Source organism: Notechis scutatus, chromosome 6, assembly GCF_049901735.1.
Source record: "Notechis scutatus isolate UNSWTSFEM ecotype Mainland chromosome 6, rNotScu1.2, whole genome shotgun sequence".
Lineage (NCBI taxonomy): Eukaryota > Metazoa > Chordata > Lepidosauria > Squamata > Elapidae > Notechis > Notechis scutatus.
In genome coordinates, this window is record NC_142014.1 from 57,651,603 (window position 1) to 57,670,227 (window position 18,625).

Genomic DNA, 18,625 nt, shown 5'->3' on the forward strand with positions numbered 1-18,625 from the left:
GGGAAGAGAAACAGAGCAAAAAGGTGTGTGTTAATGTGTAAAAGTAAAGCAGCTTGAATTAGCTAGTTTTCTCTAGCAGTATTCACCAGGACTGGAAGTAGTAGGATTCACAAGGAGCAATAGATTAGGAGGAGTGGAGAAGAGTAGGGGTGAGTAGTAATCGCTTGTGAATACTTGTGTACGGGTTGTCTAGGGACCTGAATTGTGCTGGCTGTTTTGTGTTTTGAGCCAACTGAATTGAATATACTTAAAAGAACCTGTGACAAAGTAATAGTAATATCCAACACAAAGTAATATCCAACACAAGGTGCCAAACACCAAGTGCAATTGGCTTAAACTCAAGGAATTCATTAAATATTCTATGAAAAGAAAACAAACCTTGGTGACAAAAGGGAGTTTGACCTGTTGCAATGCTCAGGCTTTGCAGGCAATATCCAACAACCTGGCTGCGGAAACCAGACATGTCAATAGAGCCTACACCAAACAGACATGGAAAAAGGCAAAAGGCAGATTCTCCCTTAGAAGAGATTACTACTTTTGTAGAGACATATCCACTCTAAACCAGTAATTAAACCAAAGAAGAAAACTGACCAACCAGAAAATGGGCTAGGCGCTGATATCATTGGAAAAATTTTGAAGCCACGGCAAGAAGAAAGGCTTTGATTAATTAGAAGAGCTTTGGAGGGAGACAGAGAGGAAAGAGTCTAGAATGTGAGACGTGTAAAAGAGAAGCATGAAAAGAAGAAGATGGGGACCTCATATACTTCCAGAAGGGGCACATTCATCTTTAGGATTTTCCAAACATAATAGGGAAGATGTTACATAAAAGTACATAAAAATATAAAACTCCCTAAATTAATAAGAGGAAGAAGACATAGAAGCTTAATTTAATATGTTTGAAAGAATTATTACCTCTTGTAAATGTCCTGAATGTGTGGTCAGAATTGCCCCATGTTTCATGGGAAAGGCTTTGAGAACTTATAATACTCTTCCAGTGAGATAGGTAATGGATTATTACTATGTTAAAGGGATATTATACAGGTGTATGGTGTAAGCCCTTATAGACAGGGGTTTAGGAGTTACACATCTGGCAAACATGAAGAGATTTGTGAGTTAGACTTTTATGTATCTTGTTGTTGTTGTCAACTAGGTTTGCTTGGCCCAGATCTGGTAGCATAGCTCAGCCCAGAAGTTTCAAACTTCAAACTGAAGTTTTAGCTTAAGGATATTTACTTCTTTGCCCTGTTATGATAATAAAAAACCTGTTTTAATGCATATTAACCTGAGAATAATTTTTATTGAACTCAAAAGACTCTTGTCAGTATATTGAGCTTTATTTTCACAAAGGAAGTCAATTTACCTACTCACTATTGTGCATAATTTTATTGCTCAACCTAATTTAAATTATAATGTGTTCACTAATTCCAGTTCACCTTATGCCAAGTATCATAAGAAAAATGAAATTGTTTACAATAATCAACAACATAAGCACTTAGCAATGAAGGAAGATTTAATATTGCCAATATTTTATTCCAAAATTTAGTTCTCTGATATATAAAGAAAAATGTGATTCCGAGAATATGCAGAATATCTTCACATCATTATAATTGCCTTTTCATGATCAAGATGCTAAGTTTTAAGGATGGGAGGTTCCTTTCCCTCTGGAAACAAATAAAATGAGTGTGGTCAGACAGTTAAACAGTATATATTTAGTCACCAATTTTGTAAAATTAATTTATCTTTATACATTTCTGTGAAAAAAGGGAGGAAGAGGGGAAGAAAGAATGAAAGTTTCTATCACCTTCCTTATCTTGGGCTTATTTATCCTGCTTCTTGAGGCTAACCCAGGAATCAAGGTGAAAATCACACAAAAAGCGTTGGACTATGGTGAGTATGGAAGAAATATTTAGAATTATGACTATGTTGTAACCTTCAGAAGAACAAGCGCACCAGAGGACGTTTAATCAAGATGTTGAACCAAATGCCAACTGTGATGGTACCAGTTAAGGTCAATAAACAATTTATCTTCCCCTTAAGAGGAAATTTCCTCTAAGTTCCTACAACAAGGGTGGGATATTATAATAATTGGTTACACAATCAGCCAGATGTTAGGCTGGATTTGGCATTTTTATCCACCTATTGAGTCTTTTCCAAAGACTTGGGATAGGATGTTGTTTAAAGGTGTTAAAGGTATCATTACAGGATGGAAACTGTTCCAAGTAAAGCTGTCTTTTGCAATTGATTGATGGTGATTTTGCCATTGCTGATGGTGTTCAAGTGGTTGATTTAACTTTGGCAAAATTGGCAGCATATAATTTTAATAACTGGCCCTCCACTGTTTTGGGATTGCACCCAAAGTACCTACTACTATTAGTACTCTCTTTGCTTTCTTTTGCCACAGTTTTTTTTTTTACTTTTCTTGTAAATTTCTATATTTTGTTATTTTCTCTACTATTTTCTCTTCTGCTTCCAGTACTGCAATACCCACTATCCAAACTTTTGTGTCATTATATTATTCAGTAATAAAATAATGCATGGCCCTCAATCACTGTAAGGAGATCTTTAACAGTATTCTGCATAGGATGGACCAGTGCATTTTCAAAATGTTTTTGTAACTTAAAATGCAATAAGTCATTCCTAGCAATCACTCCAGACTGATAAAAACAGAGAAGCAGAATAAGAAGTAATGCAAATTTCTATAAATTACTATTTCAGTGACCTATATCATTTTTGCTTATAGGTAATCAATTTGGAGTAGAGCTTGTGAAGCAGAAATTAAAGGAAAAGACCTTTGAAGACTGGAATGGAGAATCTACATATGGATTTTTTGCACTCAATTACACAATTTCAAAGTAAGAAATGTTTTCATAACAGGGCTCTTTAGTATAGCTCAGTGTTAAGTACTACCGATGGTTTTCTATCCCTCTTAGGCAATATGCACCTATTAATTTCACAACCCTGTCTGTGAGCAAGCACTGTTTTAATACAGATTTCTCAAAGTTATAGTTCTTTACTACACCCAGAAAACCCATCTGATCTTTTTTTTTCAACTTTAGTTTTGAAATGGATGGATGAATGTAGGCGTTCTTTCTGCACTTATTGGAATCTGGTTTCCAATTGAAGAGATTACCTGGTATGACCATCTTGTAGCCATCTCCCAGTTTCTGATTGATGTTTCACATAGCCCAATTTAGTAAGATGCCTTTCTTATCTTTCTATTATGGGCAAGGTCCAACAGCCATTTCTAGTCTCTATAAAACTAAGCCGGTAATCTCAAAGGATGGTAGAAGATTAAACTGCTGCCATGTTTGAGTCACTAACTGAGCAAACCCAGCCTTGATTTCAACAACACAGAGCAATATATATTCAGGCACTGAACACAGAAGGCCTAGTTATTCTCTTACACAAATATGTCCAAGTGCTTAAGAATATACAAAAAAACCCTATCAAGTGATGAGTCTCCCAGGGTAGCATTCTTTCTAAATCTCCTGGTTGAATTATAACTGATCTTCTGGAAACTGGAAACTAAGTTTTTTGGGGAGACTCTTTGAGAAGTGAATAGTCAGCATCTTACCTGTGATACTGTGATCCAAATGTGCTTTTCAAAAGGCAACTGGGCTTTCTTGCTCTTGTGATCGGCAACATCATCATCACATGAACAACTGCAGGACTCAGGAAAGTCCAGTTGCCTTTTGAAAAACACAAGCATGGGATAAGCCTGATCTGGACAATTTAGAATTTCAATAGATATTTAGCATTCATTTGTGATATTAGATTAGATTAGATTAATTGTCATTGCACTTCATACAATGAAATTAAATACCATCTTCAGTGTACATTATAACTGTAAAAATAAAACACAAACACACAACCTTCACATTCTATACAATTGAATTGAAAACCCCGATATTGGATTAATATTGCACTATACAGTAGAATTCAATATAGTAACTGCTCTGGGATAGAAGCTGCTTTTCAGTCTATTTGTCCTTGCTTTTTATTATCCTGTACTGTCTGCCAGATGATAATAGTTCAAAAAACAGGATACCCAGGATGAGATGGATCTTCAAGAATGTTTTGAACTTTCTTAAGGCAGCGGGAGCTATAAAGCTCTTCCAAAGAGGGGACAGGGCAACCAATGACCCTCTGGGCAATGATGTTAACCCTCTGGAGCACTGTCCTATCTGCTACTGTGCAATTGACAAACCATACACAGGTCCAGTAAGTTAAAATATTCTCTATGATGCAGCAGTAGAGGTCACCAGCGTTTTTTCATTCAGTTGTTGTTTCCTGAGAAGTCTCAGGTAGTATAATCTCTGCTGGGCCCTTTTGACCAATGCTGCAATGTGTGCGCCCAAGGTCAGGTCCTCTATTATGGTAACACTCAGAAACTTCAAACTGGCCACTTGCTCCACTCGGTCTCCATTGGCAAGCAAGAGCTTATCACTGAAAAATAATATGTTTGTATGAAAAAATGTGTGTTATCTTTATCTTTGTTTTATATAGTTATAGAGTAAGTCACCCAAAGTCATAAGCTTGGCAGTGTACATATATAATAAAATAAATAAATGTAGCTTGGTTAGTGTTATATAAAAAAATCACCTGTAGAGTCCACCAAGTTCTACAGTGCTAGGGAAAACAATATAAGTGCATGATACAAAATCTGTAAGTGCTTAGTGTTTCACCAGAAATTGGATGGTGGGTTATACTATTCCTGCTAGCCTTACCTATATTCATGGATTGTGGTTTAACTCAAGCTAACATAATTTTGGTGTTCGACAGGATAAGAATTGATAACATGGAATTTCCCGATACATCCTTGTCTCTCATCTCTGGAACTGGGATTAAACTATTAGTTGAAAATGCTTCAGCAATAGCTACTGCAGATTGGAGCATGGAGACCTGGCTATTGTAAGTGGAATAATGAAGGCAAGATATTAATACTATGTCAGCTTTACAAATTCAAATGCTTGAATACATTTTATAAAGTACACATAACAGTTCCAGGAAGGGGAGGTGGAAATGCAAATCTTTTATTCCATTGTGGTCCTGTCAAAAAATGTTCCCCAAAGTGGCTGTTTGAATCAGGAGGGACATTGTCAAGGCAGAAGGATGAAAGAACCAAAACTGGTGAACATACTAGACAACCACAATGCATAATTATATTTCAATTTTAAAAATCCACCAGTATTGCAAAATAAAATAAATAAATTAGGGTTATGTGCTTCTTCTTGAGTTCCTTGAAGGGTGTTGCAAAGGGATAAAAACTTCTTCCTTCTTGCAAGATAAGACAGCCTGCCTCTTGAAGAAATACATATTTAGACATATTTAAGCCTAAAAAACTCCAACTTCTAGATTTTTGCAGGCAAATAGGAAACCCTGGATTAATTAAAAAGATACTTTTATCCAGGCTCACATCGAAAATAGGGAGAGAGAGTAAGTAAGGAGAGCAAGCAGTTAAGGGGAGCAATTGCATCCCACTGCCCTCAGTATCTGTAACCAAAGACAATGATCTTATTCTGCCTTAAATAGAACCAATTTGGAAGAATGCAGGTCTATGCCCACTGAATAAATCTCAGGAGGTTGCAGGTTGTCCTCGACTTAACAACAATTTATTTACTGGACCATTCAGAGTTACCATGGCACTGAAAAAAGTGACTTATGACCATTTTTCACACTTATGACCATTGCAACATCCCTATGGTCACGTGATCAAAATTCAAATGTTTGGCAATTGTCTCATATTTATGACACTTGCAGTTTCTGACCACCTTCTGACAAGCAAAGTCAGTGGGGAAGCCAGATTCACTTAACAATCGGGTTACTAACTTTAACAATTGCACTGATTCACTTAACAATTGTGGCAAGAAAGGTTGTAAAATGGGGCAAAACTCACTTAACAAATGTCTCACTTAGCAACAGAAATTTTGGGCTCAATTGTGGTCATAAATTGAAGACTACCTGTACATTGTTTCGAGTGGGTGGAATTGCCTTTCTGGTAGGTACTTCTGGTGTATTTAGGCATAGCTTAGATTTTGCATCAACTTTCCATAACTTAGTGCTATCCAGAGATGTCAGCAGGAAATGATTGAAGTTGTGATGCATCTGGAAGGCAGGCTTTGAAAATTTTATGTTGCCTGCTAAAAAGAACCCATCTTCATATGTTCTTCAGTATAAGCAGTCCTGGCTTTTTTTTTTTTTTAATTAACTTTATTAAATTTCAAAGAGAAAAAAAATATAAAATAAAAGGAAACATGGGAGGATCAAAGTTAAAAAAACAAGAAAATTAAAAAGAAAAAGTTGATTTCTGACTTTTTTCAGTACAGATACTGAAATATATAATAAAGTAGTCTAAGATTAAAACAAAAAAGCAGAAACATCATATAAAATATACAATTTAAGCAATCAGAAGTGGAAAGATATACAAATTCCCACAACTGAAGAGTGGATTGTGGAATTAATGGAACTGGCAATGGAACCTGCAGACAAAACTGACTCCTTTGATGAAAGACAAACCCTTATCTTGCTTTGTTTCTATTTAGAGACAACCTTTGAATTCCTGTTTGAGAAAGATAAGAATGAATTTTTAATTTTTGATGATTAGATCTGTTATACATGTATTTTTACTTTGATTATTAGACATGTATATTTTATATTATATGTTTATGTTTAATCTTAGAGGTTATTTTGTTATGTAATTCTAAAGCAATCCTGGCATTTTCTTGAGAATAAGAGGGTAAAATGAGCATTTGTGTTTTATTGTCCACAGCAAAGATTCTGGAAGTGGGGCTGTCTTCATTTCAGGAGTAAATCTCACAGCAATTGTAAAAGTGTCTCAGAATATATTTGGTCATTTAAAATTGTCGCTTGAGACCTGTAAAGGAGAAGTAGATGATATGGACATCAAATTGAATCATTCTTATAGGTACAGTGGAAAATGTTCTAATTAAAAAGTATACTTACAAGTATTGACTTTAGGATCCCTCAAACAGTTTGATTATCGGTTTTTAAACACTGGTATGTGTAGCTTTTACCGTTGCAAATAATACAAATAATATATTCCATTATACTACAGAAAGCAAGCTTAGTAATTACTGTAGATTTCTGAGACTCACTTCTGATGGTCCAGCATAATTGACTGAACAAATACATGTGATTAATTTGATTAAGAAGGAAAAATATGTCTAATGGTTTTAATAAGTATCAGGAAATATAAGTCATAGGGCTTCAATCTCGAACGTATACCAGCAGTTTCTCACTAAAAAAAACACCTTTCAGATTTATTTTCAATAAATATTCTAAGTAAAAATTGGGAAACATTTAGTAGAAAACTGGTGTAGGACTTCAATTATGATTCAATCATGTTCAAGAATATTACAGCTGCTTCCCCCCCGCCCCCATAAAAAAAATACGAGGATCAGTTTAAAAAATCCAGAATTGTTTAAACATCTACCGTGTTTCTCATATAATAAGGCCGGGTCTTATTTTTTTGAGCCCGAAAAAATGGCTAGGCCGTCTTTTCGGGAGTGACTTAATTCCGCCCCTTGCATCTTCGGGCAGGCGGCGACGGCTTGGATGTTGACCTCGGCATTGGTGGGGCACTTCGTATTGGGGTCAACGCAGGCAGCACCATATCCTGGTGTGCAACAAAAGTACTTCCTAACGGCAAGCCCCCACAATTCCCCCATTTTGCATGTTTTAATATAGGCCTTAATTTGGGGGAGGGGCTTAATTTCATTTCATGCCTATAAAACATGCTGGGACTTCCTATTGGGGGAGGCTGTATTGTTGGAGAAACAGGGTAGTTTTGATTAAGATTGATTTCCCCATATAATAGATGCACACATAGAAAATTTAATTAACACAAGTTAATAATAATCTTGCTTTATTTCAGATGGCTGTATGCATACTCTATTGCTTCTCTGGTAACATCTCTGTGTAGCATGCTGGCCACAAATGTAAGCCACAAAGATTTATTTCATAATGTTCTCTTCCTATATCCAATTTCTTCTAAAAATGTGTTTATTGAAATAAATTATATAAATAGCAAAAGCCTTAATACATGCAAAAATGTTATAAGTATTTTGCAGTTTGCAAGTTGTGTACCATTTACATGCACAAATTACCACAAAGACATTTTCCAAACTAACCAATTAGAAACTATAAAAGGTAGTTTAATGTGGCAATGAATGTCTTCATAAGGCAATGTTCACTTGAATAAATAGGATTTATATTTATTTATTTATTTATTTATTTATTTATTTATTTATTTATTTGATTTGCCAATTGTTTACAAGATAATAAGTATAAATGTATACATAGTTGTGAATACATGAAATGGGTACATATAAGAAAAATAAAAGAATAGGAGAAACAATAGGACAGGGACGGTAGGCACGTTGGTGCGCTTATAAACATGTATATTTATATATACATGTATGTGTGTATAAAAAAATTAGGCATGGTTTATTTTGCTTAGATCTTATAGTAGAACAGGAAGATAAGGACCCTTCAGTGGCTTAAAAAATAGGTTCAATATATTTCAAATTACTGTACGTGTTATTTATTTAAAACATCTATAGAAAATATTTTCTTGTCTTTATTTTCATCACATATATACTATACCAAAAGATGAGATCATACATTTAAAATACATTACTTGAAATATTCCAAATATCTCATTTGGGATATTTGTTGTTCAGCTCCATAATCATCAGAATCATTATCATTTTTTATTTATGGATTGCTGTTGCACATTACATTCTCTGCCTCACTCTGACTATATTGAGGCACTCAATGAATGAGTGTATTCACTCTGTCAAGCAGGCTTTAGATGCTTCAGAATTATAAAGCTTTCTTCCTTTTGAAAGATATCTGGGGCCATGCTTAGATCTTTGTCAGAAACATTCTGTTTTGCTTTGTTTCTATAGATTTCATTGACAAGGGACAAAGCATTAGAGTGAGATTTATAGTACATCAGTTATGTATTTAACTGATTACAACAAATTTATTCAAATATGGATGGATTTTTAAAATCACTATTCTTCAAATATAGGATAAAGCAAGATATAAGTATAGATATACAGACTTATGAAGTCTTAGGAAGATCTTATTACTAACATATAAGTAAACATCGACTAGAATAATTATTTTTGCTTGCATTCCTATAGTTGTGTCAGCAAGTGAATTTTGTGATCCAAAAGATTAATAAAGACTTCAGCCAATATCCAGGTATATTTTCTGGGTTATTTTGACAAAATGAACTAATGATTTTAGTTTTTATGAAACTTTTCAGTTATAGTAAACTAATGATGGAATAGTTTCACCATGCTATTGTTGAGTTTCTGAAAATAAAAATGATGGCTAGAATGGTACTTTTGCATAATTAAAATATAATAATTGGTGCTTGTTTTATAGAATCATAAAATTGTAGAGTCAGGATGGACACCCAGATCTAGTCCAACCTGCTTCAATATACAGAAAGAATCAGTTAGATGGTGAATGAGAGGTGGCTTGTTCTGGTAGAACATTCTGGAGGATGCATTCTCACCAGAAAGACCAAAATTATGGTTGATGCTAAATGAACTTATAAGGCAGAAATACATAAATTTTGCAAACTTATACTTGAGTAAATATGGTTAGGGTTATGTTGAAAATATAGCTTTACAATAACTATTCAAGCAGTCTCCTGTACTAGTACCATTGCCTTTGTAAAAAAAAAAATTATCAGAACTAGTTTGCATCCTATCTATTGTCATTAAACATCATTATCTAATCCTGACAATTTTATCCCATATCCCAACAGTCCAAGCTCATATTGATAACTTTGCAGTAATAGACTATTCCCTGATAAACTCTTCAACTATCTTGGAATCATCAATTAACTTGGATTTAAAGGTAAAGTCTAATATATTTATAGTGTATATTTTCTGAAATTGCATTATAATATGTCTGTTGTTCACTTGAAGGAACAAGCATCATTTTGTCCCAACAATAACTTTGATGGCAAACCATATCAAAGAGACATTTAAATATATTAATTAGTGCTATTTTTGCTGCGCCTATGATTTCCTACTCTAGCCAGTGACAACAGTTGTTTCAAGTTGTGAAGCCGAAATCCAAGTCCAAGATTTCAGGGACGTCTATATGCACTGCTTTAAGTCACAGTTCACTTTTATTTCTTTTTAAATGTTTGACTTTGAGTTTTCTATGTTTAGGGTCCTAGAACTGTACTCAGTGTTCTGGCCATATGTCTTATTGCATTGTGCTCTTAATTTCAAGGATGTGTTTCAATGATCTGGTTCCCTGAAAACTGTTTTAAAGGTCAAGGTTTGCAAGCTATGATATCATTTCTGAAATTCTTTTTAGGGAACTGTCTATTCAGTGGAAGAAATCACAGAGCCCCCTTTCAAGCCAACTCCCTTTGTTCTTCTGAATGAAAACAACTCCATGTTCTATATAGGAATCTCAGAATATTTCTTGCAGTCTGCTTCAGTGGCTTACTACACTTCTGGGGCTTTTACTATCTCTGCTGAGCAAGAGGAAATGGTAAGTGCAAAATGCTGTTTCAAAGAAAGGGATGTTATGTATTTCTGCTTTGTTTCCATGGCATTGCCTTCATCCCCCTCTCCAGCTCATGAGTGAGTGAGACTTCAATTGTCCTGAACAGTGCTGGGGCTGGAGCAGAATGTTAGTCCTTGTTATGACACATTCAAATTGGAGCCTGAAAGTAAGTGGGAACAAAGGCAACAAAAGCAAGTTAGGGATTGGCAGTAGGGATAACAAATATCACAGATATAGTTTCTGTCTACTCAGGATTGAATGGACAGTACTTCTGGTCAAACGTTCATAAGGCTGCATGAGATAGGAATTAATGTAGAGAAGGACTTCATTTTGCCAAAGAGAACTGGCTGAAGAAGGGATTTGTCATGGAAAACTGGATTCAGAGGCATCCCTAGAAAGGCCTCTAGGAGTTGCAAATTGTTCTTAGTAATATGAGCCATTTTTTTCCTTCACATCTGTCTGATCTCTTGACTTTGTATGGACATACTCTATTAGCCCTCTGGAATTTTTTCCATGACAACTACATTCTGAAGTATAGGGATTCTGGAACTTGTAATTCCAACACATCTATTTATTTATAAGTGTATTCTATCAGATGACAGCTCATACAGCACCTCTTGGCTGATGTTCAAAGGAATTCCAAATGGCATCAAGCTTTAATCTTTAGTAATATCTTGAGGTTGGGGTGGAATCTAATGACTTGCTTTCATTTGTGGAAACCTTAGTACAGAACTATTTAATAGCTCCTATACCTTAATATTTCTGGGTTTAATTTAAAAACAGCTAAAAATCTGGGAGTTATACACAAGGCTCTCTCCAAATTCATCTTTGCTCATCAAACTTTCTCTCCCTCTCCCTCCTCCCTTTTCCTTGCTAATTATATTTTCTACCTCCAAATGAAAATAGAAATAATATTCTGCAGGCTTAATTTGCTAATGGCTATCATGTGTACTAAAGGCTTCTATTAAACAAGTATTTCTGAATAAAGGTTTAGCAAACTCTATTTGCTAGTAAGAAAATTGAATCAGTATATTCTTTTTTAAAAAACAGAGAAATGCATTTAAGGAGTTAAATTAAAGAATGCTGGTAAATAGGGGGGGCGGGGGCGGGGGGGGGGCGGGGCGGGGGGGGGGGGGGGGGGGGGGGGGGGGGGGGGGGGGGGGGGGGGGGGGGGGGGGGGGGGGGGGGGGGGGGGGGGGGGGGGGGGGGGGGGGGGGGGGGGGGGGGGGGGGGGGGGGGGGGGGGGGGGGGGGGGGGGGGGGGGGGGGGGGGGGGGGGGGGGGGGGGGGGGGGGGGGGGGGGGGGGGGGGGGGGGGGGGGGGGGGGGGGGGGGGGGGGGGGGGGGGGGGGGGGGGGGGGGGGGGGGGGGGGGGGGGGGGGGGGGGGGGGGGGGGGGGGGGGGGGGGGGGGGGGGGGGGGGGGGGGTTTTTTTTTTTTTTTTTTTTTTTTTTTTTTTTTTTTTTTTTTTTTTTTTTATTTTTGTTTTTTTTTTTTTTTTTTTGTTTTTTTTATTTATTGATCTGTCCAGCCTCTGTTGGAACACATTAGGTGAAAGGAAGACCATTGTCTCTCCAGATAATTAAGTCCATACAAAGGCACACAATTTTTGTAAGATAACCTAACATGTCATTTCATTTTACAGCTTGCTTCTTATTTCAAGTTAACCACAGATGCATTGAATAGCATTATTCCCACTGTAAGTGTTTTTTATTTCTTTGAAACTTGCTGTTTGCATTTTTAAAACCCTGTTTTAATTTTTCTGAAACTTGGTCTCTACTTTTAAACTCTACAGATTTCTCATATTTATGCAAAGCCACTTCCAGTAATTATGAACTTAAGAATCATTGATGCACCCGTGATTAGTCTGCATGACAATAAATCCATTCTGGAGTTTTCTGCTTCTATGGAAGTATTGGCAAAGATGCCAAATTCAACCACTGAATCCATGTTCACCTTGAACATAGTAAGTTTTACAATATCCAGTTCTCTCTAGACCTGTTTGTATAAATATGTGAAGTTACGAGCCATCCTGCAAATTTTTCATCTTACTCAGACTAAGAGTCCCAGTGCTTGGATGTTGACTATAAAATAGTTCTCTGATTAATCTCATAACTAACTCTATTCTAAGGACAGACTATAAGTAACCCAGATGTTTTAGATTAGAACTACATTATTTTGCCTCATTTGCCCTGATGAAAGTTAAAGTTCAAAACAACTGGCTTATTTCTGTCTATATTATTCGAAAGTCACTGAAAAATTACATGTTGTTCATAGCTAATGCTTTCATTTCTAACTTCTCCAAATAAAATAAAATGAAACTTGAGAAAGTTTGGCTGCTTCAGTTGCCAGGCTGCTCTAGCAGTCACATGACCCTCCTTTTCAACATTCCGCTCTGTGACAGTTTCCCAGCCACTCTTGCAATTTCTCAGTCTCTACTCTACCTGGCAGCAGCACTAGGGAAAGGAAGGGACCTCCATGCATTCTGTTCTGTCCCCCATGCATCTTCCTCAATCTATGTGCACTTCTTAAGCATCCAAATGCATCCTTTCTAGCCCATGCTTTCCCCCAGTGTGTAGTTCCTGATTCATATGGCACCTTTCTTGACCCACGCAGTCCCCTGTGTGTTAAATATGCATGACGCTGTATTTACATGTGTTTACGTGATATGCAAAGTGGAGTCTAATGTCAGACTCCACTCATTGGTTCAGCGGCTGGCGGGAAGAATTGAATCCCCGTCAGTGGCTGAAATGTTGGACAGCACCGGCTATAAAAGTTGGCGCCTACCGCATTTGTTGGCTTTTGATTCCGGCTTTAAAATAAAGAGTTTCTTCGCACTCCTGAGTCCTGCTCCTTCCTTATCTGTGCCCATTTAACACCATGCAAGCCCTACCTCACCTGCATCTCTGTGCAGGCCCTACCCTTCTCATGCATCTCTGTGCACATTTCCTGACTTATGTGATCCCCTCATTTGTCCGAACCAACCCTGGAATCTCTTGTGCACACCAGTATATCTTTCCTGACCCATGTGGCACCTCTCATGCACTCTCACATATCGTCATTTCACCCCCACCCCCCTCACCTGACAGCAGTCACTTACCTGGCTGGCAGGCTTGGACTGAGGTTGATTTTCTCCCTGCAAGCATTCAATAAGCAAAGTAAATTGGGAAGCCAGCAGGAACTCTTAAAGAGAAGGAAGGAATTTTCAGAGTTGCAAGATTCTATTAATGTAGCTTTACAATAAAGTAAATTTAACTTATCTGATTGTGTTTCCTGTCTGATCTACCTGGTAAGGCTGACCTCAATCTTGCATGTCTGAAAGTGCAATTCTCTCACTATCTCATTTATAGTCCAAGACATTAGGGAGGGTCCCTTCAGAGCCTCTTGTCCCATCTGGTATTTAGCAGGGGGCTATGCTGTCTCTTATCCAACCATTCTTTAGGCAGTGTTCAGTTTGCCTCAAATTCCAAGGTCTTTCCCAGATACTAGTACAGCAGCTGTGTAACTGTAAAAGAATTACTTATTATATAGTAACCTTTCTTTTTCACAGACAACCAGAACTCATGCAGATTTGATTATATTTAACCAGAAGTTGCTAACTACATTGTGCTTGAACAGGTAAAAACCTTCGTTAGATTTTTAATCCATTGTATCCCAAAAGCTGCTTAAATTGATTAATCTAGTATTTAAAAGTATGGTAGCTTAAAATAAACATTAAAAGGTAATTCTGCAATGGTATTATGGAACTGAATTTATTAAATAGAGTACATCAGATAGAGGAAGACTAATATGTAAATGTAGGAAAGAAGCTTTTGCAGTATACATGGAATACTGTGGCCAACTCATATTTTACCTCTTTCACATTGAATCATGATGAATTACTTTAACTCTTATCAAGGAAAATGCAGTTAAGATTAGTCTTGGTTGCTTAGAAAGGGGCTCAAATTTCTGGGATTCGATATGACTATATGGCTGTATTGATGGAAATATTGTACAAAAAATCATTATTAAACAATTGGAGTAATTGTGATAGTACATAGCTCAGTTGTGAATTTAAGAACAAGATGTAATTAAAATTTTACTGTATGTAAAAAATAAACTTATGGTTTATGGCTGAACTTTCATCAATTACACCCAGTTTAAGACAGACAAAAAATCTCCCACATTTCATTATTCCACTGCAAACCCTTTAAAAAAAACTTTTTCAGCTCAGGTGGCTCAAGAGGGGAAACTTGACAAAACTTGTCAATTTTAGTCAGCTAAAAACTTAGGAGTAAGAACCTCCCTGTTTTGAAAAAAGGTGATAAGATGCCATACACTCTCTGCTGAATCTTTATTTTATTTATTTATTTGATTTGTCAATTGTTTACAAGATAATAAGTACAAGTGTATACATAGTTGTGAATATATGAAATGGGTACATATAAGAAAAATAAAAGAATAAGAGAAACAATAGGACAGGGACGGTAGGCACGTTGGTGCGCTTATGCACGCCCCTACAGACCTCTTAGGAAAGGGGTGAGGTCAATAGTAGACAGTCTAAGGTTAAAGTTTTTGGGGTTTGGGGAAGAGACTACAGAGTCGGGTAGAGTATTCCAGACATTGACCACTCTATTGCTGAAGTCGTATTTCCTGCAATCAAGTTTGGTGCGGTTTACTTTGAGTTTGTATCTGTTGTGTGCTCTTGTGTTGTTATGGTTAAAGCTGAAGTATTCATTGACAGGTAGGACATCTATTTTAAAAGTCCCGGATTTCAACAACTTACTGGTGGGAAGGGACAGAGGAAGGGAGGAAGGAAGGAAGGAAGGAAGGAAGGAAGGAAGGGAGGAAGGGAGGAAGGAAGGAAGGAAGGAAGGAAGGAAGGAAGGAAGGAAGGAAGGAAGGAAGGAAGGAAGGAAGGAAGGAAGGAAGGAAGGCTACAAACATGGGATGAGCTTGCCTTACCAGCAGCCTAGAGGTGGGCTAAGGATGGTATCATCTCTGCCTGGTCTCCTGAAACAACGGCTGGGTTGTCCGCGCATTTGGCAAATAAGAAGTATGGATTGCCCCAGTGTGATTGATCAAAGTCATTGAGAGAAATCTGAATCCCAATCTTTCTGATCCAAGACCAACAACCCATCAGCAATGCCACACTGACATTATTATCTTTGGTCATGTATAGTAATCTCTGCATTATGTCTTCTTTCTTTCAGTTTCTACATCTCCTTGGCTCAATCCAATGTTGGATTCTTTGAGGTAACTTTCAGCCTCTCGTAAAAATTAGCAGGTGCAACTTGTAGCAGATAGAACTGAATTGCTTACAAAGTATATTCTTTTACCTTTTAAATTTTCCTCATAGAACTATTAAATTCTATAAATATACTGTCCTAATGATTGATCCCATTTTTTTCTTTTCCTTTAATTTTAACTTTTCTTTCCAATAATATTTCAGTTCGATTGCCCCCTTTCTCTATTATTTTCTTGAGAACTATTTCTCTATATAGTGTTTTATATCTAAAAAATGAAAAAGGAATTTGTGAGAAAAAAGACTGATTGGAATTTTACCACTCAATCACCATTCTTAGATTCTGCATTGAGTACCTCTTCATAGTTTTCTGTTTTCTATCTTTCTATAGGTAGTTAGTATTGTTGTATTATTATTGAGTATATTCACTCTTCACTGGACTGTTTGTAGCATACTGCATCTTTAGGGTCCTTCTGACACAGGCACACACATACACAGTCACACAGAGACATTTTATACAACTCTTGAGATTCAGCAGCATGCTTCAGGCTAGGAGTTTGAATTTTCTTCCATAAGAAATTGATGCTTCATTTTCAAGATAATTTATTTCAGTAATGCGTAAATTATTGCAACAAATAGTAGAACCAGGTTTATGAGAAATCTTATTAAATAAAAATATGCAAATAAAATAATGTGCAAATATAATATTGTATAGGGTTTAGAGAAGGGCTGCAAAAATTGCAAACAAATAATTTGCAGACTAAATAATTAAAAATTATTAGGAAACTTAGTAAGTTGCCTTCTGTATATAACATCAGGTCACTTTGCTGGTAGAATATATCACCCATTGATATACTGATAAAAATAAATAATCCTGTTTAAACACTGTCATCCCAGTTCTCTTCCTGGAGAAAAGTCAACCTTTGTTTTACATTGCAGGCCTCACTTCTGGATAATTTCATGTCTTACATTTTACGAATTGGAATAATTCCAGCAGCCAATTGTAAGTGCAGCTTCATCTTTCTTCTTCTCAATTTCTCTTTCTTTAACAACTTTTGTTTTTAAGCCAGCTTCTAAAATACTAAAGACTTGTAAATAATCCTGTAAAGTCTAGCCAGCACAGCCATAAAGAAAGTTAAAATCCAACACCAGGGTGGAGGGGTAATCAAGAACTTCTAAGACTGGTGGTTAAAATGTATCGGTTATATAGCTTAGGTTTTTATCCCTGTATAACAGTTACTCAGATTTATATCAATTCCATTCATGTGATCAGTACTATACTACCTATCACTACAATTGTCCATGCTGTATTTGCAACCAAAGTCAGTGGAATCCAAACACAGAATGACAACTGCAAAAATGTGTATCTCAAAGCCTTTTCTGTCTTTAAAATGAGCTATAATATTAAATTTCTTTAAGAAATTAGAAACTACTTTCTGCAAAATAAAAAATAAAACAAATGTTAAAATGTTCATATTCAAGCAATAATACACAACATATTCAACTGTAAGATTAAGGAACATATGCAATTGCAAAACCTATTCTAGTCATAACTACTCTGAATCGTTTTATTTCTCTCTTTTTTCTGTTTTAAGTTAAACTAAAGGATGGATTTCCTCTGCCTGTCTTGGACCAAATAATTCTTATGAAGCCCAGTATTAGAATTTATGAGGTAAGATTTGCTAATGTCTATTCTTATCTTATACCCTCATGGGGAAAAATAAAAGATGATTAGGATGATGTATTTCGATTAAATGATATTTGTCAGAAAGTTGTCATGCGCTTCCAATACAGTGAGTTTCTCCATGAAGGAAACTCCAAATTTGAGATATAAACAAATAAATGAGTTTTCTGTATGTCCTATTCAGAGCCCCTTTATGAGCGAACATACATATTGTATAACACATATCTCAGAGGTGGGATCCGACAGGGTTAACTACCAGTTCGATGATTTACGAGGTTCAGTGATGTGCTTCCCTGCACTCTGCGCTGGCGCACCTGTAAATCATCATCAGCACACTGCGTGCATAGTACCAGCCTTTGAAAAAGCCCCCTTTTCCTGCTTTTTTAACTGCAGCTGTGCCTCATTTGGCAGCTGAAGTTGAAATAATCAGGAAATAAAGGTCAGGTAAGAGCCCAGGTGGGCGGGTGGGCAAAAACATCAGCAGACATAGAACCGGTTCTATGTCTGCTGCTCTTCAGAGCTACCAGTTCTACAGAGGTGGACAGAACTGGTAGAAACCCACCCCTGACATATCCACAAATTTGTACTTCTGTAACTAAAATAGTTATATTATTTATCAGTTTACAGCTGCCCAACTCACCCGCAGTTACTCCATAATACCAATGACATGAGTTTTTATTTCTTTTTGTCAATCATAAGCTACTTATTTCTAGAATTCAATTCACAAAAGAGTGAGAAGTGAGATTTCTAATAATCAAGCTGTTATAAACCTGCAATAAAATGTTTTTGTATATCTTCTTAGGGTTTCTTGCTGATTTCTACTGATATTCAAAGTCTACGATAACAAGGAAGATCTTGACCTCCAGGCAAACGTTGACTTTTTGTTTTATTATACATGCATAAAATGCATAAGAGCTAATATGGATTTGTGAGTGAGCGAATAGGTGAATGAAATGTTTAATAGTTCAACCAGAAGTTCAGAAACACAGAGCACATTGGTTTAAGATAGCAACAAATTGAAGATGAAAATATTGACCCAACACTGTCACAACTATACTATATATCAGGAGTGAGTAATGAGTTTCCCCAGTGCCCCAAAATGGAGCTTTTCCATTTTGGAGGCAAAATTAACCAGTGTGATTTTAGCCAGGAGATAA

General features: G+C 36.5%; 1 protein-coding gene across 1 annotated transcript; it reads left to right on the forward strand.

Annotated features, from left to right (window-relative positions):
* The first annotated feature begins 2,168 nt into the window (after positions 1–2,168).
* On the forward strand, positions 2,169–15,907 carry LOC113430457 (BPI fold-containing family C protein-like). Its single transcript, XM_087969109.1, has 9 exons — positions 2,169–2,190; positions 2,741–2,852; positions 4,783–4,911; positions 6,770–6,925; positions 7,895–7,958; positions 10,369–10,548; positions 12,206–12,259; positions 12,356–12,526; positions 15,899–15,907. The coding sequence occupies exons 1-9, from the start codon at positions 2,169–2,171 to the stop codon at positions 15,905–15,907; spliced, it is 897 nt and encodes a 298-aa protein (XP_087825235.1).
* The last annotated feature ends 2,718 nt before the right edge of the window (positions 15,908–18,625 follow it).

Coding starts and splice junctions, on each gene's coding strand:
- LOC113430457 (XM_087969109.1), top strand. CDS start 2,169: ATGTTGTTTAAAGGTGTTAAAG. Junction 2,853..4,782: donor CTCAATTACACAATTTCAAA/GTAAGAAATGTT, acceptor GGTGTTCGACAG/GATAAGAATTGATAACATGG. Junction 10,549..12,205: donor CTGCTGAGCAAGAGGAAATG/GTAAGTGCAAAA, acceptor TTCATTTTACAG/CTTGCTTCTTATTTCAAGTT.